Below are 27,972 nucleotides of genomic sequence, written 5' to 3'. Positions count from 1 at the left end.
GGCTTCGATCACTCAACATCAGGTGACTTTGTATGTATATATATAAATTGACAGTTTCCACTAACAATTATTATAATAACCGACTCAATACAATTTGGGCAGCGTTAACCATTTGAATTCACAATAAGTAATGTCCACTCGAACTTAGCGCTCTGGCTTTTATAGGGCACGACCGTCACCGTGATGATGCTACCAACTGTTAGTTGGCACTACTGTAGTACCAACTAACAGTTACAACTTACACGAATCAAGTTAACTAAAGATCCTAATATTATAATATGCTATTATAGTTATTTCTAATCATAGTGATAATTATATTAAATAGTATTAAAATATTAACAGAAGTTAAATGTAATAATTAATTGGGATATGTTATTGCCGTTCATGACATGGCAGCGCTCGTTAACACATCAAGCTGACAATCGTTTGTGGTCCAGGATATCGTTGAGCTGGAGCGATGGTTCTGGCGATTGCGCGCGGCGTCGGCATCAGGCGAAGTGGACGCGGCGGGTGTGCGGGCGTTATTGGGCCCTGCGATGCCTCCAGCCGCATTACCCGGCCTGTTCCTGGCTTTCGACGACAACCGCGACGCACACCTGGACTTCAAGGAGTTGTGCTGTGGGCTGAGTGCCGCAGCGCGAGGCCCGCGCACCGAGCGACTCAAGTGTAAGAGAACAGTCACAATAGATTATATTATATGCTCTTAACTTCTTTTTCTAAGCCTGTTTCTACAAGAATCGTGAAGTATTCTTGAAACTTGCGCCAATTATATATCAGGCTATATCACTAACCTCTACTTGTCAAAAGTGCTTTTGTGCCTGTTTGATATTCGCCATTTTGGCGCTGTTGGCCGTGCAGCGAGAGTCTGCGGTACTAAAACTAGTGATAACAACATCAGCAAACATCGATAGATGGTGGTGGTGGTGGTGTGATTCTTGAAGTATAAATAACACGGAAAACGAACGAAATTAATTCAAAATGTAAAAATTCTTCAGAGTAGGTATTGTACGTTCCTTTGCAGCCATCTGTATTATACGTCAAAGGCGCCACTCGCGAGTGACGCTTCAAATAGGCACAAAAAATTTGCTGTGAAAGGTATGGAACCTGTCCAGTGGTATTTATACAGATCAGTGGGCTATATGCATTTATGCAGCGCACATGCGCTGGATAAATGATAAAGTATGTAATGGGGGCGAACTGTATGCATGCATACAACCCTGTCACTCTTAAAATCACATGGCAAATTCGTACTGTCTTAGGCAGGGGTGCTCAAACTTGAACTGCTCGCGATCTACCTCAAAATTTTTAGACTACGATTGATCGACTCTGAGAGGCATCAAGTATGTGTGATGAAGGATTGTCGTCTATGTAGAGTGTCACGATGACAAAGATATTAGTTTTGCTGCTCTAAAATATGAATGAAACAACTCATAATTATTCCAAATTGCGAGTTTATTAGTTCTTCAAAAACAAACGCGTTCTAGTGTCTAGAGTTCTAAACTTAACTAAAGAGTGACTTTGGATGTTGAATCTGCATGACACTGCATGTCCTGAGCATACTTTTCATAAGATAGTTCGGAAATTACCGATTTTAGTAACCTAAAACAAAATCTGTGAATAGTTCTATATCACATTTCTTTCTCGAGATCGACTCAAAAGCACTCGCGATCGACCTGTCGTTCGCGATCGACCGTTTGAGCACCCCTGGTCTTAGGTATTGCATGAAAACTTCGCATGTACACCTGAAGGTTCGAAAGCTTTTCACTTTATGCCGCATGATTTAATGGATGACCAGAAATGACTGCAAATAGAGTGATGTCGTAAAATGATAAAAAATATAAAGAAGAACAGACATTGGTTATACAAAATACTGTCATCGGTCAACGATAAACCTGAAAAAAAAGCCAATCGGCGCAAATCGTCGACCAGTGTCGGGATTTAACTTATATTTCATTTCAAATCCTATCTTAAGAAGGTCGCGGAATAAGTTAATATGGACCTTGTTGCTTTACACCCAAAAGATTCAAGTTTGCGTGTGAAAAAGAACATTAACAATCAACATTATCCTTATAAGCGTTACTTAGTATCGGAAAACTGGGTCTCGACCGATTGTCGATTCCGCGGTTATCACGAAGGTAAAGCGGAATTGGATTCAAAGAAACAGGTAGTCATAATAACTTGCTGTCATCTCGTGCATGCAAGTACCGTCTTGAACCATTTGTCGGGGATCCAGTGCTCTGTTAACGGCTCTCGAGACGTCGCGTCGCCTCATTGTATCTTCTGCATATGTATGTGTACTTTGAGGACTGCCTCAAAGCCCGGCAAAAACACTTGTGAATGCTCTGGTGTTGCAGGAGAATGGTAGGTGGTACCGATAACTTTACACCAAGTGTCCTACTCTTCCATTAAAAATATAAGTGGAAGAAAACAACTCATTAATTTTAAAATATTACTAGTACCTATTAATTTGACATATTGTAGTTATTTTTATGAACAACAACATAAACGCATTAGGTTTACTCTGTTATGTTAGTGTATAATTGAAATTATAATAAATAAATAAATAAAAATAAATCGACCTTTAAAACAATCTTTAGAAACGAAGATAAAGGCAATTAAATAAAAATGCTTTTTATTTATTACTTATTTGGAGAGGGTGAATATTTGCCTAGTCTCCACCGCTTCCAGAATTGAACTATTGTGTTCACCACTCAGACTTATAGCTCGTTGTCAAGCCCTGCCGCATTTACGAACCGCAAAACTTAACGCGAGTAGGTATTACAAACAGCACCTGGAAGCAGGCTGTAGTCGCCAAGAATGGTGCTACGCATATGCATTAGTGGGCCGCAATTGCAGAGGAGATCCAGAGGCGTTTCAACAGCCTCAAGGCAAAATCTGCACTGATGTGTTAGGCGACAGTGCCCAGTTAGCATCCGTACCGCATCGTATTTCTGTTGTTGAATGCCGTTATCATGGATTTTAAATGATTTAAACCTGTTGTCTTGCTCCAGCAATTACAGACAAGTATGTTTGAGCTGCGAAACGGGAACAATTACATTAAAACAATTAACAGTTAACCCCAATGATGTTCTATACATATGGACATATCATTCGCAGTCTGATAGGGGAACGCCAAAGTCTGCTTAAGGACAATGTACGGACACTTTTCTCCTTAGTCGTGTGTCAAGCACCAAGTCTAAGTGTTCTTTAAAAAAGTGCTCAAATAATACGTTAACAACGCATAAAAGAGAAAAAAATCAAAAGAATCAGCCTAAGTTAAAAAGTGTTTACATTGCTGCCTATTGACCAATAATATTTTAAAGAACTAGAGTAAACGCAGAAATTTATCTAAGACAGCAGTTAAAGGTTATTATGGTGTCATTTGCCATATTTCGGCTCCAATTACGTATGACGTGCTTTGTCTATATGTATGGAAGGTCATTTTTTAACCCAAAATAACCTAAAATTCTTCAAACATTTATATTAAATTTTTTCTGAAAAAATATTACTTTTAAGAATGATGTTTTATAGTTACTGGACATGGGTATTGTCTTTCGACAGATCTATTAAGTATTAATTATTATCTATGCATCTATACATATAAATAAAGTTGGATTGTCTGTTTTCCCTTCATGTCCCATAACTTTGGGACATACTGTATATACGGTATGTACACCAAAATAACATTTTTATACAAGTTTTGTCTGTCTGTCTGTCTGTTTGTTCCGGCTAATCTCTGAAAGGTTGGACCGATTTTGAAGGGACTCTCATTCGCAGATAGCTTATGAAATATGGAGTAAGTTACTCTACGGCTACGTTTATTTTAGAAAAAATCTTTAATTTTCGGGTAATAAAGTAATATTGCAATGTCCAAGAACGGTTTAACTCTGAAAAAAATTTAAATATGGCAAAATGTTTGCCGGGTCAGCTAGTTTAATAATATAACATTAGTCTTATATTTAGTCCAGCTAGGATCGAATCAACGTACCGTCACTCTCTCGGCCCCCCCCCCCCCCCCCCCTTCGGTGTCCTACAAAGAAACACTTATTCAATTATCTCGTCATAGCGTCCCCACGGTCATTGTTAATAATAAATTAACAATTCAAACAACTCTTAATAATTGTTCTTTCTTTTCCTCGTACCTCACGTAGTACGTCACAGTAATATCGTGCTCTTCGATCCGTGCTACTTCGTCCTCACCACGCCAGTTAGAGAAAATGTTTAAATTAAAATTCAAATATATTTATTCAAAATAGGATGTGATAAATAGTATGCCTCCGATATGAGAAGAAACTATCCAGGCTACTTTTTTACATAAAAAATGTGGTGACAAAGTAATATCGTTCAATTAAACTTATTATTTAATATCCTGTGGGCGATCGCTCCATTCCCAATCTGTGGTTTCATTAAGAAAGTCACTTATGTTATAGAAGTAGCCTTTGTCGCACAAACGTTTTTTAATAATAATTGTGAAATTGGGATCTTGTTGTAAAAGCATATACATCGTCCCACAAAAGACTTACTAACTCGACTTGCCGAGTAGTAGGCATTATAAGTTTGTCTAATCCTGATGTTAACATTATGGTTATGACAGTTTCTAGCATATTAAGTTATGTGCCTATGTACATACATAACATTATCAAGAATAAAAGGTTATACTAACTAAAAAACCACTAGGTCTAGTACAATAACATTTGTTGTTCTTAGAAGTTAATCACCCCCTCTATCACTACTATTCGGTCCTGTCCAGACGTAGCTGGCTTGCTCATCTCCGCCCATAGAATTTTTAATGATTCATAAATCACAATGACCTATTCTTCAGAATCATGTGTGCACGTGTAAAACGGATTCATTATTATTTCTTTTATCAGTCACATACGTAACATTATTAGGTATTATGTATGTGTAGATATATTTTGCAACATTAACTACGATTCAAATAATTTTTCCAACATGAGGGAGCCAGATGATCACTGAACCTGCAGTGTATGATCTGAATCCATTTGAATTTGCGGAAAAAACATAGGAGTTAGCAAAGTATTGTAAGTAATAATGAACAAACATAGTCTTTTTCTATGTTATAATTCGATGAATCAGAAATGAGGAGATCCGTAGGAAAACTAAAGTCACACCGACATAGGTCAAATGATTGCGAAATTGAAGTGCCAGTGGGTGGGGCAGAAAAGTCCTCGAATGGCCACCACGTACCGGGAGACGCAGTGGTGGGGGGCTTTCCCACAAGATGGACTGACGATCTGGTCAAGATCGCCGGAATACGACGCTAAACACCTTTTTGCCGAGCTATTATATATTAATTCATGTATCAATTAATAAAATAAAAATAGTCTTTATTTTTCTACTACAGCTATATTTTACATCTTACTCTAGTTTGAACTATATACATAATATATGATTTTAAATTAATTTAATAGGTTATTAAACTAGTTAACTGTAATTTTATAAATATTTAAAAGTAGTAGTCGCTTCTGTAGCGTAGGCCTCTCCTTAATCCTTCCAAACATCTCTTTCCCGTGCCGTCCGCATCCAATGGGATCCACATCTGTTGTTGAAGATGTCTCTCCATCTCTTACGTGATCTCCCTTTTTTCCTCTCTAGGTACCCACTTTGTTAAGCGCTTCGTCCATCTATTATTTTCCATCCTACAAATATGTCCTGCCCAGTGCCATTTAAGGAGCCTTATTCTTTTCTGTGCATCTACTATTTTTGTCTTTCTTCTTATTTTTTTGTTACTAATTTTACGGATCCTTAACCCAAGAATACTCCTTTCCATTTTTCGCTGGCATACAGAAATTTTCTTTTCGTAGAGTAGATACACCCAAAAAAATCACGTATTAACTCAAACCAAGATAGCTCATTATTCTTTTGATTTTTACAGTCTGCTTCAAAGTGTTCGATGTGGACCGCGACGGCGTCCTCAACAACGCAGAACTGGCGGCTATGGTGGAGATCCTGTGCTGCGTTGCCAACGAAGCCCGCGGCTGCCAGGGCTCCCGGTGTTCCACCCCCTGTGACGACCACCTCGAGGGGAGCTTCGACCCTCACGACACGCTACAGCACCTCAAGGATGAACTGGCCACGCCCAGACAGGAACGAAAGCCGCTCTTCCAACTGGGACGTAGTGGTGATACCGAAATGATTATACTATCTCAGGTAAACTGATTACGGTCGGTTAGTTGATCGCCGTATGTTTTATATATCTTCTATATATATATAATGAAAATGGTCTTTCTTTGAGGCTCAATCACGCCTAAACTACTGATCGTACCGACTTCAATCTACCACCATTCGATGCGAAGTTAATCCTAGATGGTTTATGGCTACTTATTTTTTGAATTCCAACGTACCTTCATTAATTTACTTCCTTTTAAAATTCGACCAGGTGTCAAGATATACGTGGCCGGCATTTAAAAGTTGGAATATGCTCTTTTATTGAAGGTCCCTAAGTCGTTTTAGTTCGGGAAAACAGCAGCCGGTAATTGATTCCACAAAGTGGCTGTGCGGGGCAACAAATTTCCTGCAAAAAGCGTATCAATGTGATGCGGGTGGTATTTTGCATTTTGGCGTAATGTCCGGTGGTGGAATTCGGCCGCTGGCATCAAACAGCTCCATGATGCACAGAGAACCCAAATCTCTACGCAACGCCAAACAATCGAATTGCTCTTCGTTGTATGCGGTCAAATGGAAGAAGCTGGTACTGGGGAGAGCCCGCCGATATACTCGTATGTCTGTTATATTCGGCATCGATACTAATATTTCTCATCGCCGCGACTGGACACTACAGCACAATATATTCTGCTTGATTTTCTTCGCGAATTCCTCAAAAGTAACTTGGTATCTTTTTTTTATGGAATAGGAGGACAAACGAGCGTACGGGTCACCTGGTGTTAAGTGATCACCGCCGCCCACATTCTCTTGCAACACCAGAGGAATCACAAGAGCGTTGCCGGCCTTTAAGGAAGGTGTACGCGCTTTTTTTGAAGGTACCCATGTCGTATCGTCCCGAAAACACCGCACAAGGAAACTCATTCCACAGCTTTGTAGTACGAGGAAGAAAGCTCCTTGAATACCGCACTGTGGAGGATCCAGATCTTTTAAATTTTCACTTTAAAAAGTTAACTGCGGCAGGATGGGAATGCCGATGTTCGGCAAGCGGGTGACGTGGTGGAAAAGGTGCTGGCTCGCGAGGACTTCCTCATCTGGAGCACAGAGGGTGGAGCCGTATTGCTAGCCCCATTCCTGGAACTGCTATTCCAGTTAGCGCACGTGTCTCTCGGCCTGCGCCCTGCGTGCCGTCACCAGGAGCGAGACATCGGTACCCGCCTGTCTTCCTACAACTATTGATACTTAAGCAGGAGGTCTATTAGCAAAATCGAAAGCCGAAGTTTTGGTCCGAACCGAAAGAACGACGAACTTCGAATTAAATCCTATTTACCAATGTTCTTCGGATCCGAATAGTGCGGACGAAGTTCGTTTCGGAAACAGACAGAAAGTTGTAGTAGTCATAATAAAACGAAAAAGTAAATGTCAAGTGAATTTGGGAATAAGGTAAACGAAAGACAAAATGTCTAATCGCGAACTTCGTATCAAAAACTTCGGATCCGAAACACTTTCATAATAGGAAAATGTGCGATCCGTCAAGCGAAACTTCGTATTTCGATTTTGGTAATACGGTTCCAGATTCTTTAATAAAGACTTGTTTATTATGGGAATTTTGGGAAAGGTCTATTCCTGAAAATTATTGCAGTTTTCCTAAAAAAAAATGTAAAAAATCCGAAGCGTGCAAGTTATTATTATACGCCACTTCAGGTTATCCCTTCTCACTGTTTAAATATACTGTTGATGTAGCCATAACATTAATCACGCGCTTTCGGCACAGCATATATTATATCAGCTAAAGCAGTATAGAAACTACGTACAAACGTTAGATATAACGCACGCACACATAAGAAGGTGAGGACTTAGAACTAACTTCATTGCGACGTCCGCTTATTGTCCTTGTTGAGACCTGCGTGTGTGTTATTGCGTCGTTTTGAACGTTTGTACGTAGACTCCATACTGCTTAAGCGTATATAAATAGTGTACTTTCGGCCGCAGTGCTGGGCTGGGTGCGGCGCGAGACGAGCCGCGGCCTGGCCGTGGGTCAGTTCTGGTACCTGGTGTCGGCCGAGTGGTGGAGCGCCTGGCTGCAGTATACGGCTGCCCCGCTGGCCTGCTGCCGTGCACGCGCCGACCGCGACGACGCGCCTGATAGCCTCACCACCAACTCCACAGGCAGGTGCCCCTCACAGTCTGACGATGCTCCCCACATCTATTCTGGTAGCCTTTATGACAATAAGGGACGAGATCAGCAGAAAGTTCAGCTCAGGATCCTTTAAAAAAATCAAAAATTTTGAGCTTCACTCCAATTGCGCTCGTCACTTCGTGACAAGATATTAAGTCTTATTTGCCCAGTAATTTCACTAGCTACGGTGCCCTTCAGACCGAAACAGAATAATGCTTACATATACTGCTTCATGGCAGAAAAAGGCGCCGATGTGATCTAGCCGGCGTCCTGTGGAAAGAAGACTTACTGGTAGGCCTGCACACAACACTTACTGTAATTTATGTCGTTGTATGTTGCTATAGAATATACCTACGTCATATTCTGTTCTATACGCCGTTAGATTAGAGAGACCGGATACTATCTTAGGAGCCAATAGCGTGGACTGATGAATGAATTCACAAAGGTAGTTCTTGTTTAGTTAGGAATCATGCAGTCTAACCAATTAAGTTTACAATAACAAAGAAACCTAAAGTTTATTTAATTTCTATGTTATCTTCTATGTTCTAATGTTATCAATGTGTGGTACTAAGGTAAGCTTTGAATCAAGGATAACACCCAGATCTCGCACTTCAGTAACTCTTTTTAATGGCTTACCAGAAATAGTATAAGCGAACATGATCGGGTTTATCTTGCGTGTATAAGTGATCACATGACATTTATCAGGGTTCAAGAATATACTATTACCCTTGCAATATCCCTCGAAAGAAGTGAGATCTGCTTGTAATGAGTAGCAATCGTGCACACTCCGCACAATTTTAAAGATCTTTGTGTCATCTGCGTATATTAGCTTCTTAGATCCATTCACAATAGTAGAAATGTCAGTAACATAAAGTATAAAAAGTAACGGGCCTAAATGAGAACCCTGCGGCATACCCGAGCTAATATTTCTGTAGTTAGAAGTATAGCCATCGAGAGCAACAGCCTGACTCCTATTATCTATGTATGATTTTATCTAGCGCAGAAGATCACCATGTACTCCAAGACGCCAAGTCAAAAGCTTTGGCAAAATCGCTGTACACTAAATCATGTGTAATTTCTACCGAATTTATATCTAACAAGGCGCAGGCAGGTAATTCACAATTATGTAAAAAGTTAGTAGTATTATCATCAGACTTTGGAAGTTCGAAAACAGAATGGAAATGATCATTAAATGCATCACAGATGTCTTTACCATCAGAAATACTTCTATTCTTATAAGTCATATTTTGGGACATACCACTGTTTGCAGTTATAGAATTAAAATAGTTTAAAAAAAATTAGGACAGGAATTGATCTTCGATTCACCAAATTTAATATAATTGTTGTAACATTCCTTTTCTAGTTTTATTACTCTTTTTCTTAATAAAATAAAACTATCATAATAAATAATATTGTTTTGTAAGAATGTTGTTTGTATCATTGGTCGGGCGTAGAGTCAGGCGGGTCGCTGGCGTGGCATGACTCGGGCTCCACCTGCAGCGCGGGCAGCAGCGGCGTGGGCAGTGCGACCCCCGCCCCGCGCCCCGCTCACCCGCACCCCGGACCCGTCAACAACGCGCGGCTGCTGGCGCGGGACGCGGGCGCGGGCGGCGTGCGCTCGCTCACGGGCGAGGGCGGCCAGCTGCGGCGTGACGTCACGCTGGCGCAGCACCGCGACTTCGAGCTGGTGCCCGACGCGCTGTGGCGAGCGCTGGCCCGCTGGTACGGCGCGCCCGACCCGCTGCCGAGACAGGTTACTGGCACACGAACATATTACAACTAGGATGCCGCGCTCGCTCACGGGCGAGGGCGGCCAGCTGCGGCGTGACGTCACGCTGGCGCAGCACCGCGACTTCGAGCTGGTGCCCGACGCGCTGTGGCGAGCGCTGGCCCGCTGGTACGGCGCGCCCGACCCGCTGCCGAGACAGGTTACTGGCACACGAACATATTACAACTAGGATGCCGCGCTCGCTCACGGGCGAGGGCGGCCAGCTGCGGCGTGACGTCACGCTGGCGCAGCACCGCGACTTCGAGCTGGTGCCCGACGCGCTGTGGCGAGCGCTGGCCCGCTGGTACGGCGCGCCCGACCCGCTGCCGAGACAGGTTACTGGCACACGAACATATTACAACTAGGATGCCGCGCTCGCTCACGGGCGAGGGCGGCCAGCTGCGGCGTGACGTCACGCTGGCGCAGCACCGCGACTTCGAGCTGGTGCCCGACGCGCTGTGGCGAGCGCTGGCCCGCTGGTACGGCGCGCCCGACCCGCTGCCGAGACAGGTTACTGGCACACGAACATATTACAACTAGGATGCCGCGCTCGCTCACGGGCGAGGGCGGCCAGCTGCGGCGTGACGTCACGCTGGCGCAGCACCGCGACTTCGAGCTGGTGCCCGACGCGCTGTGGCGAGCGCTGGCCCGCTGGTACGGCGCGCCCGACCCGCTGCCGAGACAGGTTACTGGCACACGAACATATTACAACTAGGATGCCGCGCTCGCTCACGGGCGAGGGCGGCCAGCTGCGGCGTGACGTCACGCTGGCGCAGCACCGCGACTTCGAGCTGGTGCCCGACGCGCTGTGGCGAGCGCTGGCCCGCTGGTACGGCGCGCCCGACCCGCTGCCGAGACAGGTTACTGGCACACGAACATATTACAACTAGGATGCCGCGCTCGCTCACGGGCGAGGGCGGCCAGCTGCGGCGTGACGTCACGCTGGCGCAGCACCGCGACTTCGAGCTGGTGCCCGACGCGCTGTGGCGAGCGCTGGCCCGCTGGTACGGCGCGCCCGACCCGCTGCCGAGACAGGTTACTGGCACACGAACATATTACAACTAGGATGCCGCGCTCGCTCACGGGCGAGGGCGGCCAGCTGCGGCGTGACGTCACGCTGGCGCAGCACCGCGACTTCGAGCTGGTGCCCGACGCGCTGTGGCGAGCGCTGGCCCGCTGGTACGGCGCGCCCGACCCGCTGCCGAGACAGGTTACTGGCACACGAACATATTACAACTAGGATGCCGCGCTCGCTCACGGGCGAGGGCGGCCAGCTGCGGCGTGACGTCACGCTGGCGCAGCACCGCGACTTCGAGCTGGTGCCCGACGCGCTGTGGCGAGCGCTGGCCCGCTGGTACGGCGCGCCCGACCCGCTGCCGAGACAGGTTACTGGCACACGAACATATTACAACTAGGATGCCGCGCTCGCTCACGGGCGAGGGCGGCCAGCTGCGGCGTGACGTCACGCTGGCGCAGCACCGCGACTTCGAGCTGGTGCCCGACGCGCTGTGGCGAGCGCTGGCCCGCTGGTACGGCGCGCCCGACCCGCTGCCGAGACAGGTTACTGGCACACGAACATATTACAACTAGGATGCCGCGCTCGCTCACGGGCGAGGGCGGCCAGCTGCGGCGTGACGTCACGCTGGCGCAGCACCGCGACTTCGAGCTGGTGCCCGACGCGCTGTGGCGAGCGCTGGCCCGCTGGTACGGCGCGCCCGACCCGCTGCCGAGACAGGTTACTGGCACACGAACATATTACAACTAGGATGCCGCGCTCGCTCACGGGCGAGGGCGGCCAGCTGCGGCGTGACGTCACGCTGGCGCAGCACCGCGACTTCGAGCTGGTGCCCGACGCGCTGTGGCGAGCGCTGGCCCGCTGGTACGGCGCGCCCGACCCGCTGCCGAGACAGGTTACTGGCACACGAACATATTACAACTAGGATGCCGCGCTCGCTCACGGGCGAGGGCGGCCAGCTGCGGCGTGACGTCACGCTGGCGCAGCACCGCGACTTCGAGCTGGTGCCCGACGCGCTGTGGCGAGCGCTGGCCCGCTGGTACGGCGCGCCCGACCCGCTGCCGAGACAGGTTACTGGCACACGAACATATTACAACTAGGATGCCGCGCTCGCTCACGGGCGAGGGCGGCCAGCTGCGGCGTGACGTCACGCTGGCGCAGCACCGCGACTTCGAGCTGGTGCCCGACGCGCTGTGGCGAGCGCTGGCCCGCTGGTACGGCGCGCCCGACCCGCTGCCGAGACAGGTTACTGGCACACGAACATATTACAACTAGGATGCCGCGCTCGCTCACGGGCGAGGGCGGCCAGCTGCGGCGTGACGTCACGCTGGCGCAGCACCGCGACTTCGAGCTGGTGCCCGACGCGCTGTGGCGAGCGCTGGCCCGCTGGTACGGCGCGCCCGACCCGCTGCCGAGACAGGTTACTGGCACACGAACATATTACAACTAGGATGCCGCGCTCGCTCACGGGCGAGGGCGGCCAGCTGCGGCGTGACGTCACGCTGGCGCAGCACCGCGACTTCGAGCTGGTGCCCGACGCGCTGTGGCGAGCGCTGGCCCGCTGGTACGGCGCGCCCGACCCGCTGCCGAGACAGGTTACTGGCACACGAACATATTACAACTAGGATGCCGCGCTCGCTCACGGGCGAGGGCGGCCAGCTGCGGCGTGACGTCACGCTGGCGCAGCACCGCGACTTCGAGCTGGTGCCCGACGCGCTGTGGCGAGCGCTGGCCCGCTGGTACGGCGCGCCCGACCCGCTGCCGAGACAGGTTACTGGCACACGAACATATTACAACTAGGATGCCGCGCTCGCTCACGGGCGAGGGCGGCCAGCTGCGGCGTGACGTCACGCTGGCGCAGCACCGCGACTTCGAGCTGGTGCCCGACGCGCTGTGGCGAGCGCTGGCCCGCTGGTACGGCGCGCCCGACCCGCTGCCGAGACAGGTTACTGGCACACGAACATATTACAACTAGGATGCCGCGCTCGCTCACGGGCGAGGGCGGCCAGCTGCGGCGTGACGTCACGCTGGCGCAGCACCGCGACTTCGAGCTGGTGCCCGACGCGCTGTGGCGAGCGCTGGCCCGCTGGTACGGCGCGCCCGACCCGCTGCCGAGACAGGTTACTGGCACACGAACATATTACAACTAGGATGCCGCGCTCGCTCACGGGCGAGGGCGGCCAGCTGCGGCGTGACGTCACGCTGGCGCAGCACCGCGACTTCGAGCTGGTGCCCGACGCGCTGTGGCGAGCGCTGGCCCGCTGGTACGGCGCGCCCGACCCGCTGCCGAGACAGGTTACTGGCACACGAACATATTACAACTAGGATGCCGCGCTCGCTCACGGGCGAGGGCGGCCAGCTGCGGCGTGACGTCACGCTGGCGCAGCACCGCGACTTCGAGCTGGTGCCCGACGCGCTGTGGCGAGCGCTGGCCCGCTGGTACGGCGCGCCCGACCCGCTGCCGAGACAGGTTACTGGCACACGAACATATTACAACTAGGATGCCGCGCTCGCTCACGGGCGAGGGCGGCCAGCTGCGGCGTGACGTCACGCTGGCGCAGCACCGCGACTTCGAGCTGGTGCCCGACGCGCTGTGGCGAGCGCTGGCCCGCTGGTACGGCGCGCCCGACCCGCTGCCGAGACAGGTTACTGGCACACGAACATATTACAACTAGGATGCCGCGCTCGCTCACGGGCGAGGGCGGCCAGCTGCGGCGTGACGTCACGCTGGCGCAGCACCGCGACTTCGAGCTGGTGCCCGACGCGCTGTGGCGAGCGCTGGCCCGCTGGTACGGCGCGCCCGACCCGCTGCCGAGACAGGTTACTGGCACACGAACATATTACAACTAGGATGCCGCGCTCGCTCACGGGCGAGGGCGGCCAGCTGCGGCGTGACGTCACGCTGGCGCAGCACCGCGACTTCGAGCTGGTGCCCGACGCGCTGTGGCGAGCGCTGGCCCGCTGGTACGGCGCGTCCGACCCGCTGCCGAGACAGGTTACTGGCACACGAACATATTACAACTAGGATGCCGCGCTCGCTCACGGGCGAGGGCGGCCAGCTGCGGCGTGACGTCACGCTGGCGCAGCACCGCGACTTCGAGCTGGTGCCCGACGCGCTGTGGCGAGCGCTGGCCCGCTGGTACGGCGCGCCCGACCCGCTGCCGAGACAGGTTACTGGCACACGAACATATTACAACTAGGATGCCGCGCTCGCTCACGGGCGAGGGCGGCCAGCTGCGGCGTGACGTCACGCTGGCGCAGCACCGCGACTTCGAGCTGGTGCCCGACGCGCTGTGGCGAGCGCTGGCCCGCTGGTACGGCGCGCCCGACCCGCTGCCGAGACAGGTTACTGGCACACGAACATATTACAACTAGGATGCCGCGCTCGCTCACGGGCGAGGGCGGCCAGCTGCGGCGTGACGTCACGCTGGCGCAGCACCGCGACTTCGAGCTGGTGCCCGACGCGCTGTGGCGAGCGCTGGCCCGCTGGTACGGCGCGTCCGACCCGCTGCCGAGACAGGTTACTGGCACACGAACATATTACAACTAGGATGCCGCGCTCGCTCACGGGCGAGGGCGGCCAGCTGCGGCGTGACGTCACGCTGGCGCAGCACCGCGACTTCGAGCTGGTGCCCGACGCGCTGTGGCGAGCGCTGGCCCGCTGGTACGGCGCGCCCGACCCGCTGCCGAGACAGGTTACTGGCACACGAACATATTACAACTAGGATGCCGCGCTCGCTCACGGGCGAGGGCGGCCAGCTGCGGCGTGACGTCACGCTGGCGCAGCACCGCGACTTCGAGCTGGTGCCCGACGCGCTGTGGCGAGCGCTGGCCCGCTGGTACGGCGCGCCCGACCCGCTGCCGAGACAGGTTACTGGCACACGAACATATTACAACTAGGATGCCGCGCTCGCTCACGGGCGAGGGCGGCCAGCTGCGGCGTGACGTCACGCTGGCGCAGCACCGCGACTTCGAGCTGGTGCCCGACGCGCTGTGGCGAGCGCTGGCCCGCTGGTACGGCGCGTCCGACCCGCTGCCGAGACAGGTTACTGGCACACGAACATATTACAACTAGGATGCCGCGCTCGCTCACGGGCGAGGGCGGCCAGCTGCGGCGTGACGTCACGCTGGCGCAGCACCGCGACTTCGAGCTGGTGCCCGACGCGCTGTGGCGAGCGCTGGCCCGCTGGTACGGCGCGCCCGACCCGCTGCCGAGACAGGTTACTGGCACACGAACATATTACAACTAGGATGCCGCGCTCGCTCACGGGCGAGGGCGGCCAGCTGCGGCGTGACGTCACGCTGGCGCAGCACCGCGACTTCGAGCTGGTGCCCGACGCGCTGTGGCGAGCGCTGGCCCGCTGGTACGGCGCGTCCGACCCGCTGCCGAGACAGGTTACTGGCACACGAACATATTACAACTAGGATGCCGCGCTCGCTCACGGGCGAGGGCGGCCAGCTGCGGCGTGACGTCACGCTGGCGCAGCACCGCGACTTCGAGCTGGTGCCCGACGCGCTGTGGCGAGTCATGTTTGTTTTTAATTATAACAATTGAATCAAGTCGAAATTCAAAATTCTGTCTAGATTATAACCTAGAAAATTTAAAGAAGATAAAATCGGTCCAGATATGGCCGAGAAAGAATTTACCACAGAAATCAATTGGAGTCGCCCGGTGGGAGCTCCGCTCAGCTTTGCTTCGCTTCGCTCAATTATGACATTACACCGTCTACTATTTTTAGGGTATCAGTATGAAATTGGCGATTTTGTACTGCAAAATTATTTTTTAATATATATTTAATCACAATATTTACCCTTTTAACCTACATAAATCTGCCATATTATCGGTCATTTTTGCCGTTGCGGTTGAACTTTGGGGACTTAACTCCGTGCAGGCATTTCCTATTGCTTCTTGAAACTAATATTTTTTACAATGTAAAAAATTGTCCAAATCGCGAAGCATGTAGTTCTAGTAATATTTTTAAAGACGCATCTAAAATTTTAGATTAGTTATACGGCTAGATAGAATGTGGCAACTGTAAACGCGTCACAAAAAACAGCGTCGAACTGTTAGCCTCTATTTTCAGCAACGCACGCACACTAAAACAAAGTAACTGACGTATTGCGAGTGTAAAACGTAGTTGTATTGACATATTGCCATGTGTGATTTAAGAGCAAGAAGCTCTATCTAGACGTATAAAATATATGAAGAGCAAAATTTAAAAATTTCAATCAATAAAAATGGTACATAATTTAAATCTAGAATCTATCTGTCACGAAACAAGTTTTACTATGTTATCGCGGACCAAGGAGGTTTTATTTTTTTTTTAAATCCAAAACACCAGTACGTCCCAACAGCAATTTTATACTTAAAATAAAATAAGCCTTTATTGCTGTTACTAATAATAACATTTTTTAAATATACATATATCCTTAACTAATTGCTTACTATTTTCTTAACAGATTGTCCTTCGACATAGGCCTCCTCCAAAGGCTTCCATCGTTCTCTCTCTCTCGCCATTCTTATCCATTCTGGGCCAGCCACTCTCTTAAGGTCATCCTCCCATCGTTTTATTTGTCGCCCTTTGCTTCTTTTCTTCATTCTCGTGGATACCACTCCGTTATGATTTTTGTCCATTTTTCGCTTTTGTCACGTAGCATATGTCCCGCCCATTTCCACTTTTATGTTATGCACACAGTTTTGACATCTTTGAATTTAGTTGTACTCTTAATTTTTTTAGTTTTATTTTATTTTATTTTTTACTTAATCCGCTATTAATACTAATCTACTACAATTCAACATAACCAGCCTAGCGAAACTCTCTAAGAAAAAAGCGATTCACTCAATTGAATGAAACGTGCATTGCCCTGATCGATTGACTCGGACGCAACCCGAGTGGTCGCAGGTTCGAGTCCCGCATCTTTCGTAAATTTTGGTTTCATAATTAATTTATAGAACAAGGTATTGTTGCAGGTAATCCGCCCCCCCAACGCGCAGGTGGAACTGGAGCTGTACCCGCTGCAGCTCAACATCCTGCGACACGTGAACGACCCTCCCACCCACAGTACGTTGTTCACACCCCCCACAATACATACAAATACAAAACACCAGACAGTATACTGAGACTCACTGAGCACAAATTCAAGAAGTATATTAAGGCTTCTTTGACAAAGCAGGCTTACTACAGTATAGTAGATTATATAGAGAATAATGTTGCATGGCTCTAGTCTGGTTCTGCGCATGCCACCTAAAATTGTATTATATTATATGAAATAGATGAGGATCGCTGGAATACGGTGGATGAAGGCAGCGCAGGATCGATCGTCGTGGAAATCTTTGGGGGAGGCCTTTGTGCTGCAGTGGACGTCTTTCGGCTGTTGATGATGGTGATGTTTTTTTATTGGGTTCACTAAACGGGATACACTCTTAATATTGTTTAAAACAGAAAAATACCAAATATAAGACCAAGAAAAAAGGGGCCCTAAATGGGAGCCCTGTGGAACCCCTGATGGCACGGCTCTTGAAATTGACTTAAAGCCAATCTTTACAATCTGGGAACGGTTCTGCAAATAGGATTCGCACCACCGCATTAGAGAGCCACATATTCCTGCGTGACCAGGTTTTTCTATGAGCAGTACGTGGTCAACCACATCGAAGGCTTTTGATAAATCAGTGTAAATAGCATGCAATGCGTGACCATCTGTGAAAGCTTGAGTAATGTCACTAACAAAATCTACCAGGTAGAAATCCATGCTGTTGAGCAAGGGTTTAAGGTGGAAAAAAATATTTTTCTGAACGAGTAATTCAAACAGCTTACCGAGCAGACAAAATTGAGATGGGCCGGTAGTTAGTAATATCTCCAGGATCTCCCTTCTTGTGAATTGTACTGCTGTGTCCAACCTTCCATCTTGAGGGAAAAGTTCCACATAGTAAAGACTTATTGAAAATGATTCGTGGCGGCTCAGCCAATTTTGTGCCATAGGCCTTTAAGAAACTAAGAGGTATAGAATCTGGATCAGGACCTTTATTTACAGCTAGGCTTTTGAGCACTGATATGACATTAATTGAGTCTGTGAAACGGCATAAACTAAGTGACATGTGGCATTCGACGATTTCGTTGTGTTTAGTTCTTGGGTTTTGGGTAATGCTGATAGGTTGAGTGAAAGTATTCCGAAAAAAATTGGCAATCTTCTGCCCACCTTGAACGCTTTGATCTAAGTAAGTCAGCTCATCCGGTATGTCGCTGCTATTTTATCATAGAGATTTTATGAAAGACCAAAAGTGTTTAGGATCCTTCTTTATTAAATTCTTGGCTTCTGATTTCAACCTATTTATATCAGTCGTTAGGATTTTGTCACATCTCTCGCGGAGTAACCTATATGTAAACTGATTGGATTGCCATACATTTTAAATCTACGATGGTAGTTTGCCTTTTCCTTCAAACTCTGGATCAACGATCGACCGAACCAAAATGGAAAATTGCTCCGACCTTTCGTACTCATTGGAACATTCTTATTAATAATGGATGTAAGTATGTCATGGAAAACGTCTACTGTTTCATCGACTGTTAAACTAGGATTGAGATTTTCTTCCCAGTTAATGTTATCTAACTCGTTTCTAATGAAGTCATATTTAGCTTTGCTAAAATTAGGCCTGGGTGTTTTTTTTAATTTTTGGGGGCCTCAATGTTGCACCCACAATATTAACGGAAATATCTAGTACCGGGTGATGCGTCTCCAAATCCACTAGTGGGACACCCTGGGACATTAAATAGGCTAAGTTCTCATATGATTTAAAAGATGGGCTGGAAGTTTCTTATCAGTTCTTCTCCCCATGTCAAACCCTCTTCACGAACTGATGTAGCTTCATTATGCTAGGAATTTAAGAGTGTTATGATAAAAGGCGACTATATAAGAAATAAAATTAGATTTCACAACAGCTACAAATATTAATGTAAATAAGTTGCGCTTACTGACTATTTAATTGCTATGATCCAGTATAGCAGTCTGTCAAAATATTTTATGTATATATTTTCTAGAATATAAGATCAAGAGGGGTTTTTTATAACAAATTTTCATACTACTTACTTTACTATACTATATTACCTACTAAAATATTACAAAACTTTAAAAGAAACAAATTCTAAGCTTCTAAGAATTAATGACACATTGACTAATATTTAAACAGTAGCGCTGAGTAATGCCCTAACTAGTCAACGGTTGAAGCGGAAGTGTGTCGACGCCAGGGAGACAGCTATTTTTAAAGACCTCACTCTCAATTCCCCTCACTTTATACAATATTATATCCAATTATATAAAAAAAAAACAAATGAAGAACAGGATGAGCTTAAACATTATTGTTATGGGTGTTGCAGGAAGCAGCGTGAGCAGCGTGGGCGGACTCGGCATCGGCGGTGCACTGTACTCGGCCCCCGCGTCCCCGCCGCCGCCGCGGCGCCACCTGGCTCACACCGCCTGCTTCTCCCGGCTGGCCACCGTCAAGCAGGTCGCTACTCGTGGCCACCGCCTCCGCATGTCGCGCGGCGCAAACTGATTTGATGATTTCTGCAGGTGACGGAATTTCTGTGCACCGCCCTCGACCTGCAGAAGGACGCGCTCCGGCTGTGGTGGCTGCGGGATGTCGGCGCGCTGCTGCTAGATGACTCACGGCGCTCGCTGCAGGCGCTGGGGCTTCCCGATGGCGCGTCGCTGCTGCTGGAGCTGCGGAACCCCGACCTCACGTGGCCCGAGGAGATCGGCGCGCTCGGGTAGGTGGCGCACACTCGGCCGCCCCGACGCGGTACATGATACTGACGGCTGACCACGTGTTCGCACTGCGCAGGTCGCGCCGCATGACCACCCGCCGGGAGACGCTCACGGCGCCGGACCTGCCGGGGGCCACCGGCCTGCACAACTTGGGCAACACCTGCTTCATGAACGCGGCGCTGCAGGCGGTCAGTACACGTTAGAGCACTTTTATCCTTGTACTCTTCATCATCCCGGCTCCGAGTGCAGGTGTCTTTTGTCGCAGGTGTGGAGCACGGCGGCGCTCCGGCGGTACTTTCTGGCGGGACTCCACGAGCAGGAGCTGAACACGCGGAACCCGCTGGGGACGGGCGGGGCGCTGGCGCTGCGCTATGGCGAGCTTTGCCGCGAGGTGTGGACGGGGGGCGCGCGCTCCGTGGCGCCGCTGCGCCTGCGCTGGTGCGTGTCGCGGTGGGCGCGCGCTCTGGCGGGCGGCGGCCAGCATGACGCCCAGGAGCTGCTGGCGTGGCTGCTGGACGCGCTGCACGAGGACCTGAACCGCGCCGCGCCGGCGCCGCCGCCCGCCGCGCCCGCCACGCCCGCCCCCGCGGCCGAGCCGGCTGCCGCGGCCGCCGCCTGGCGTCAGTTTGCGGCACGCAACACGTCCGTAGTGACGGACCTGTTCTACGGGCAGCTCAAGTCGCGCGTGCGCTGCGTCACGTGCGGCCACGACTCGGTGCGCTTCGACACGTTCAACATGCTGAGCCTGCCGCTGCCGCTGGAGAACAGCTTGCGCGCTGAAATCAAAGGTAATCTGTCCACAATGTCCGATGGCTATGTTTGATTAACCAAGAAACTGCAAGTTATTATATGAAGATGGGAAGATGCCCATCTTCAACCCCGTAAGAACAGAAGCAAGGTAAGTTCATGTGGCGTGGAATGAGAGATTTTACTTCAAAAATTATCTAGGGTTATTTGAAGAAATTTGCTTGTTGTTTTGACTTACCTCTCCATATGTTAACATCAAATCCTTTTTTTAATTGAATTTTTATATTTTAAAACGCTGTTTTTATTTGTAGATTTATTGAAAGATTTATTTTTCATGTTTCTAAGATAATTCTAAAATTTCTATCAATGGCTTTTTCTGGATGTAAATCCTCTAGATGTAGCAATAAATCCTTTAAAAGTCTGACAGATACAGCATGAATTAGTTGTGCCTTAGATTATTAACACACCAAAGTGTTGCAGTTTTGTTGACAGGACTGAATGCAATTAATACCTACATTATCTGTAAGTATATTATGTTTTTCAAAATTCTTAAAATAATATCGATTCGATCTTCGATCGGGTTACTAGATAGTATTATGTATAATTATGCTGTTTGTTCCATAAATAAAATGAAGATACAGTTCGCTATGTTTGATTACTGCATCATAATCCATGTTTGCTGTCAGTTTTATTATTTTTTATTTAAGTCCGTCGTAATCCTTGAAAAGGTTAAATGCACATTCTTTCAGAGTTGCCAACCTTTGTTATTTTCTGTAATAGTTAAATCCTCTTCGTTATCTTTTTTGGACCACATCATTTTGCTGCAACATTTACAATACTGGGAAAGTTTCTTGCGCCGCTTCTCCTCTCCCAGAGCGCCATTTGTTTCCGGAGCAATAGTAGTATTCTAGTACATTGGAAATAATATCAAAAAGAATTCTAATTGAATCAATTTTGCGAAAATAAATGCCTTTTAAGGCTGGTGATAATGATGATGGTAAGAAGCAAAGCTAGAGTGACGTGAGGGTTTGTGCAGTGATCCTGTTGGAGGGGTCGGTGCCGGTGGTGTACGGAGTTCGCGTCCCGCCCGACGCCACGTACCGCGACCTCAAGCTAGCCCTCGCGCCGCTGGCCGCGCTGCCACCAGACGCGTACGTACTGTACCTTGCGTGTGTAGAAGGGGTGCTATGTTAAACACAAACACGCACACACACACACACACACACATACTTGTAATTACTGTATTTGGACAGAGTTTCCACTTAGAATACACAATAAGCAATACTCGAACTTAGCACTAGCTTATATAGGGCACGAGAGCCATCCGTGATAATGCTACCAAGTGTAAGTGCTAACTATCTAACAAGCATCAAATTAAAGTTAATTTAACTAAAGATCTGAATTTTATATGCTGTTATAGTTTATAACTTCATATTTAAACTGAAGTTATCCTACTTATATCTTCCCTTTCTTGGCGTGCGTCCGTGCAGAATGGGATGTCGCTATGCCAACCTAATGGATGAGAGGCTTGCCCTGCATGTTTCAGTATGACAACTCGATGATAATTGAATTAGAAGATGCCTCTGTTTATAACATTATTATTCTCATATTAAACATTCTATTGAGATAAAACCTTTAGTTGCGAATGCAACGGGCAACTACTAGTAATTATATAAAATAACATTACTAACACAGTAATATTAATTAAACTTTCAAATGTGTCCATAGATTAAGATAGTTGTATGCACGTTGGCTTCCTAATAAATAAATATTGCTGACATGTGACACGCGCCGCCATTTTGTTTCGCTTGCCGCCATTTAATGTCGCCGGCCGCAACTGTCGCAAAGCGCTGTTGAAGATAAGAATAATATTCGGGTTAATTTAACTAAAGATATTATATGCTGTTATAGTTATTTAAAATCATATTTAAACTGAAGTAAAATTATATAAAATAACATTACTAAAACAGTAATAAATAACAGGCATGTCGAGTTTGCCTATAAGTGGAGTGTACAACATTATAAAATAACTTTAAATGTGTCCATTGATTAAGATAGTTGTATGCACGTTGGCTTCCTAATAAATAAATATGGCTGACATTTGTCACGCGCCGCTATTTTTTTTCGCCTGCCGCCATTTTGTTTCGCCGGCCGTCATTTTGTTTCGTCGGCCGCCATTTTGTGTCGCCGGCCGCTACTGACGCAGAGCGCTGTTGTAGCATGCTGTTGGTGCTGGTAGCGGGCTCCCGTGTGAGCGCCGTGCTGCCGGACGAAGCCCGCGTCTGCCCGCGTTCGGCCTGCGACCTGCACGTCTACGAGGTGCCGCCTCCTACCGCGCCTTGCCATGGTCAGTGATGCACTACAGCAAATGAAATTACACTTGTTTAATAAACAATTTGTTATTTAAAAGTGAAATCTCTCACGTTTGGGATCTATTATACAGGTCGCAGGTTCGAGTCGCACATCGAACATAAATTTTGGTTACAGATATAATTTGTATATTTTTTTTTAATTGTCACTTTGAAATAACAAATTGTTTAGATTTGAAAGAGCGATATCTCAATTTAATATCCTTATATTGGGATTGAACAGGTTATCAACTGTAAAGTAGATCCTGTAGATGGAGCCACAACCAAAATTTACGATCCATGCGAACTCGAACGACTGGCTCAGTTTGAAAGAGCGCTCGGACGGAACACGTAAGGTCGCGGGTTCGAGTTCCGCGTCGTTTTTAAATTTACTTCAATACAGTCTAGATGTATCGATAACTTCTCAAATTTGTCGATCTATCTAATCAATGAATTCAAAAGAATGTCTGAGTAACTTATTATATTGTTATTGGTAATGATAAGTTGATGATGGCCTATAGATCACAAAAAAATTGACGTTATTTACCAAGCTTACTCGTTATGTATTTTAGGAAATAATATCAAAAGGGTTTTTTTTTATAACAGTTGACAAATGTTAATACCACCAACTAATAATTCAAAAATAAGCTAACATCTAAATAATTAATTTTTAAATTAAATGGATCAATTTGTTAAGCATCTAAGATGAAATTTCAAATAACACAATGTCTAATATTCGAACAGAAATTGGGCATTAACGTCCCGAACTCGTCAACGAGTTTCTTTGTCGACGCCAGGGAGATATCGCCTTTTATAGAAATCTTCACCCTGTTCACTTGTTACTGTCAACATTATATAGATGAGCTCTGTTTACAGACAGCGGATCCTGCAGTGAGGACGAGATGGAATGCGAGTGCGGAGTGGACGCGGCGTGCGATGGAGAGGGAGATGGAGAGGGAGATGGAGATGGAGTGGGTGGTAGCAGCGGAGCGGGCCGCGAGGTGAGTGTGCCCGCCTCCAGCCTCTGCATGCCCGCGCTCTTCTGCTTCAAGGTTAGAGCTCGCACAAGCACTCCGCTCACGCACACTGGCACGACCCCCTCCCCGCACTAACCATTTTGTACCTATGAGGCGGTACACTTAGCCTAGATTATTTATACGTTTAGATAGAGCCTCTTGATGCCGGCTGGATTATGTGTAAACATTATTGTGTTTCGGTCTGAAGGACGCCGTAGCTAGTGAAATTACTGGCAAATGAGACTTAACATCTTATGTCTCAAGGTGACGAGCGCAATTCTAGTGTTGCTCAGAATTTTTGGGTTGTTTAAGAATCCTGAGCGGCACTGCATTGTAATGGGTAGGACGTATCAATTACCATCAGCTGAACGGCCTGCTCATGTCGTCCCTTATTTTCATAAAAAAAGACAACCGATGAAAATAGGCGAGGTTTATAACTTTAGTGTGAGTGACAAGCTACGTCTTACATTTGCGATTTCTATGTCACTTTGTGTTAGTGTGCGTGCATTGCTCGAAATAGAGAGGTTTACTGTGACACCTCAATTTTTTTCAACGTTTCCGCAGCTGGCACATTCTAGACCAGAGTTTCTCAACCTTTTTTAGGCCATGCCACCTTAACTTTACTAAAATTTTATGCCCCCCATACATAATTTTTAACCTTTAAAAATTGTTTTGTAAGAAATATAAATGATCAGTTTTAGGAAGAAATCACTACAATATATATAATAATTGTTATCAAAACATCGTAACTAAAAGTAAAACTGAAATTCAAAACAATATTAATATTGACTTTTCTATATACATTTATCCTTGCGCAAGCATCATACTTGCTGCACAGAGATTTTATATTAGGCTCCAATTTACTCAGTATTAATCTCAAGTCTTCGCGTTGTGTTATATTAAGTCGATTTTTTTTATCAGTAAATCATTTACAGCACTTAATCCACATTCAGCTAAATATGAAGATGGAAACGGCAATAAGTTTTCTTTCACATTCTTAGAATTTGCCTTTTTTGTTAAATTTGTCACAGACATCTAGCATTGCATTTAAATTACTCAAAGCGAAAGGATTAAAGTCGTATCGAGTCCATTTTTAAATTAACTATCAAATTGCTCCCCTGTGGGCTATACGTTGAGAAACTCTGATCAAGACGTATAAATGGTCTAAACACTTAGCAAATCTACATACTTATTTTGGCTCAAAACTACAATTTTGATTTGCAAATAATTATTATGTTCACGCAACTAGCATCACCCATAGTATAACAACCATAGTATAACACATACACAACAATAACAACACGCAACGACAATTTGGGGTTTTAAAATCAATCGTATCGGAGATGTAGCGGGGCGCTATTGAACTTCGAATATTTTTATTCAATGTTGAATATTTGTAACATTAAATCATACTCGAGACAATTGTCTGATCTGAGAAGAGACGCAAGATTATCAGCGGAACTTTTATTTATGCTCAAATTATTGTAGATACTAAAATATATTTCGTCGTTCCAATGCTGTGGTATAGCGAACGTTTTTAAAAATGTTTGCAACACATGCATTCTGTACATTTTCTGTGACTCCGCTGTGTAAGCATATTATTATAAACTCAGCCGAGTGTCAGGAATGAAGGGAATATATTTGTTTTTTGTATTAATATTGTGATTTACAAGTAGTTTTTTTTAAGGGGCATGAGGCTCACGGGATAGGGATTGGTGAGGCAAACGCGAATGGACATCCGCAACACCAGGTGTCAAGAGATGCGTTGCAAACCTTTAAGGTGGGAGTATGCTCTTTTCTTGAAGAATGTCGTATCGGTTCGGGAAAACAGCAGTCGGTAATCGATTTCACAACGTGGCCGAAAGAGGCAAGAAATTTCTTGCGAACCGCGCGGTTGTGAAATGCCAGACGTCAACCTGATGCGGGTTGAATTAGCATTTTGACGTAAAGTCCTATGGTCGGCCGGCCGCTGGGATCAAACTGAACAGCTCCTCTGATCACTCCCTGAACTGAACGCCAAAGAATCAAGTCAATCAAATCAAGTAACAGGAAATTTGTTTGGCTCTTTCAAATTTTCACATAATTATTCTCATGGAAACCAGAAAAGGTGTAAATAGTTAGCCGTGCGTATGTTAGCTCGCTGTCTATAACATTAACCGCGCAGAACACAGTCTATTAGCCAATCTTTCGATTGCATTGTAATTTAAAATTAACATTAATTTCTAGAAATACACAAGTTTTAACTCTGCTTGTAAAAATACTCGCATATCTACATTTCTAATGTTAGGTGTGTACAATGTATATATTTTGTTTTTTTGCTTTCTAACAATTATTATTATGATTTCTGCTTAACAATTTAACAATTACGGATAGAGTGTTGTTTACATCATCTTCTATCAGGACTTCTGCCTTGGATTGATTTCGTCAAATGTAAATATTTATTTTATAGTACTTGTAGTGTGTGTAGATAGCGACCTGTGCAGTAGTGAAAGTAGCTCTGTTGTTATTGCTGTTGATACTTGATAGAATTGAGTTTAGTAGAGCTAAACGCTTTATAAATTGCAATTTTATTAATTCTTTTAATATAAGATGTAACGAACCAGTTTACCAGTGAGAGGCTCCTTTCCACAGGATGCCGGCTAGATTATGGGTAACCACAACGGCGCCTATTTCTACTAAGGGCGCCGTAGCTAGTGAAATTACTGGCAAATGAGACTTAACATCTTATCTCTCAAGGTGACTAGCGCAATTCTAGTGCTGCTCAGAATTTTTGGGTTTTTCAAGAATCCTGAGTGGCCCTGTATTGTAAGTGGTAGGGTGTTTCAATAACCATCAGCTGAACGTCCTGCTCGTCTCGTCCCTTATTTTCATTGAGAAAAAAAACAATCAGTTGTGGCTGAGTGCCTACGGTACACTACACTGTTGCACTCAATCCAGCACACGCGTGTTAATACATGTGTGACTGATAACCGCAGCGGTCGCGCTCCGAGATCCTTATGTCGCAGAGTCCGCCCAGCTCGCTGCAGCCCCGCCGGCCCTCCGCCGAGCCCCGCGCGAGCCCGCCGCCCGAGGCGTGCTCGAGGGCGGCTCCTCCGCGCCGCGCCCGCTACGTCATAGCCGTGCACAGGTCAGTTTGTCGTGCGTACTACTACCATCGCATAATTACTAGTTCGGGGCTTTTACTTCTTTAGGCGCGTAAGGAAAAAATTATAAGTAAATTTTTCATTGTCTATTATTATATTTATTACATTATTTATCATCCGTTATTTTTTTCGCCCATTATTAGGACAGGCAAAGGGTTTCAAGCCCATCCAGCCGTATTCATTATTTAATAATTAATTTGCAAAGCCATCTTAGCAAGATTTTTACAAAGTTGTTCTTTCTAAAAACGTAGAATAGCACGAGGAATAAATCATTTTAATTACTTCTGCTTCGTTAAGCCAAAGAAGTAGGTATAACTTCTTGCGTGCATACATAAGTACAAACACACTTTTTTAGCACAGAATATCGACTAAAAAATCCTGGAAGCGTTCGTCGGTGGGATAGTGTATCTTAAGGTGAAAGATATGGTGCGCTCAAGTCATCAAACATCATGATGACCGCACTAGCGCATGCCCTATGCCCTTGAAGTGGGGCATATATATACAGCGCCTACAGAAGTTCCAAAGTAGTAACAGCGATTAGATTTGTTGGTTTACGGATGTCGAAAGAGGCTAATTATAATCAACGGTCTCAAAAATACAGAAATTAGCTAATTCAGAGATAACCTACTTTTTAAGCTTTTGGAAAAAAATAGAATTAATTGAATTGATAAGTTGAATAGTTCTCACTCGGGTAATGGAGGGAAAAGGTTTCTTTTTATCCCTTCTTCGTTGCATAATCAAATAATCTGCTACTCTTAAATGCATTATATTCATTTTATAACTTAATACATCTTAATTATATTTTATATTGGGCAGAAGGCCTTCCGTTTTTACTTAACTTTATTCTCTAATCTATATCTATTCGATTGT

At 46.7% G+C, this 27,972-nt stretch overlaps 1 protein-coding gene across 1 annotated transcript in view; it reads left to right on the top strand.

The window, feature by feature from the left end:
* The window catches only part of LOC126967757 (ubiquitin carboxyl-terminal hydrolase 32-like), a 32,460-nt gene extending 7,235 nt beyond the window's left edge, over window positions 1-25,225 (top strand). The window contains exons 4-16 of the mRNA XM_050812474.1: window positions 438-666; window positions 5,897-6,171; window positions 7,147-7,333; window positions 8,116-8,292; window positions 9,757-10,055; window positions 17,057-17,147; window positions 19,458-19,588; window positions 19,654-19,850; window positions 19,925-20,036; window positions 20,114-20,636; window positions 21,632-21,746; window positions 22,815-22,942; window positions 23,820-25,225. Of these exons, the coding sequence (XP_050668431.1) occupies window positions 438-666; window positions 5,897-6,171; window positions 7,147-7,333; window positions 8,116-8,292; window positions 9,757-10,055; window positions 17,057-17,147; window positions 19,458-19,588; window positions 19,654-19,850; window positions 19,925-20,036; window positions 20,114-20,636; window positions 21,632-21,746; window positions 22,815-22,942; window positions 23,820-24,055 (2,700 nt within the window). The 3' untranslated portion in view covers window positions 24,056-25,225. The remainder of the gene's footprint in view (window positions 1-437; window positions 667-5,896; window positions 6,172-7,146; window positions 7,334-8,115; window positions 8,293-9,756; window positions 10,056-17,056; window positions 17,148-19,457; window positions 19,589-19,653; window positions 19,851-19,924; window positions 20,037-20,113; window positions 20,637-21,631; window positions 21,747-22,814; window positions 22,943-23,819) is intronic.
* The last annotated feature ends 2,747 nt before the right edge of the window (window positions 25,226-27,972 follow it).

Source organism: Leptidea sinapis, chromosome 1 (assembly GCF_905404315.1).
Source record: "Leptidea sinapis chromosome 1, ilLepSina1.1, whole genome shotgun sequence".
Classification (NCBI taxonomy): domain Eukaryota; kingdom Metazoa; phylum Arthropoda; class Insecta; order Lepidoptera; family Pieridae; genus Leptidea; species Leptidea sinapis.
Note: the sequence above shows the minus strand (reverse complement) of the source record. Positions and strands in the feature narration are given on the sequence as shown.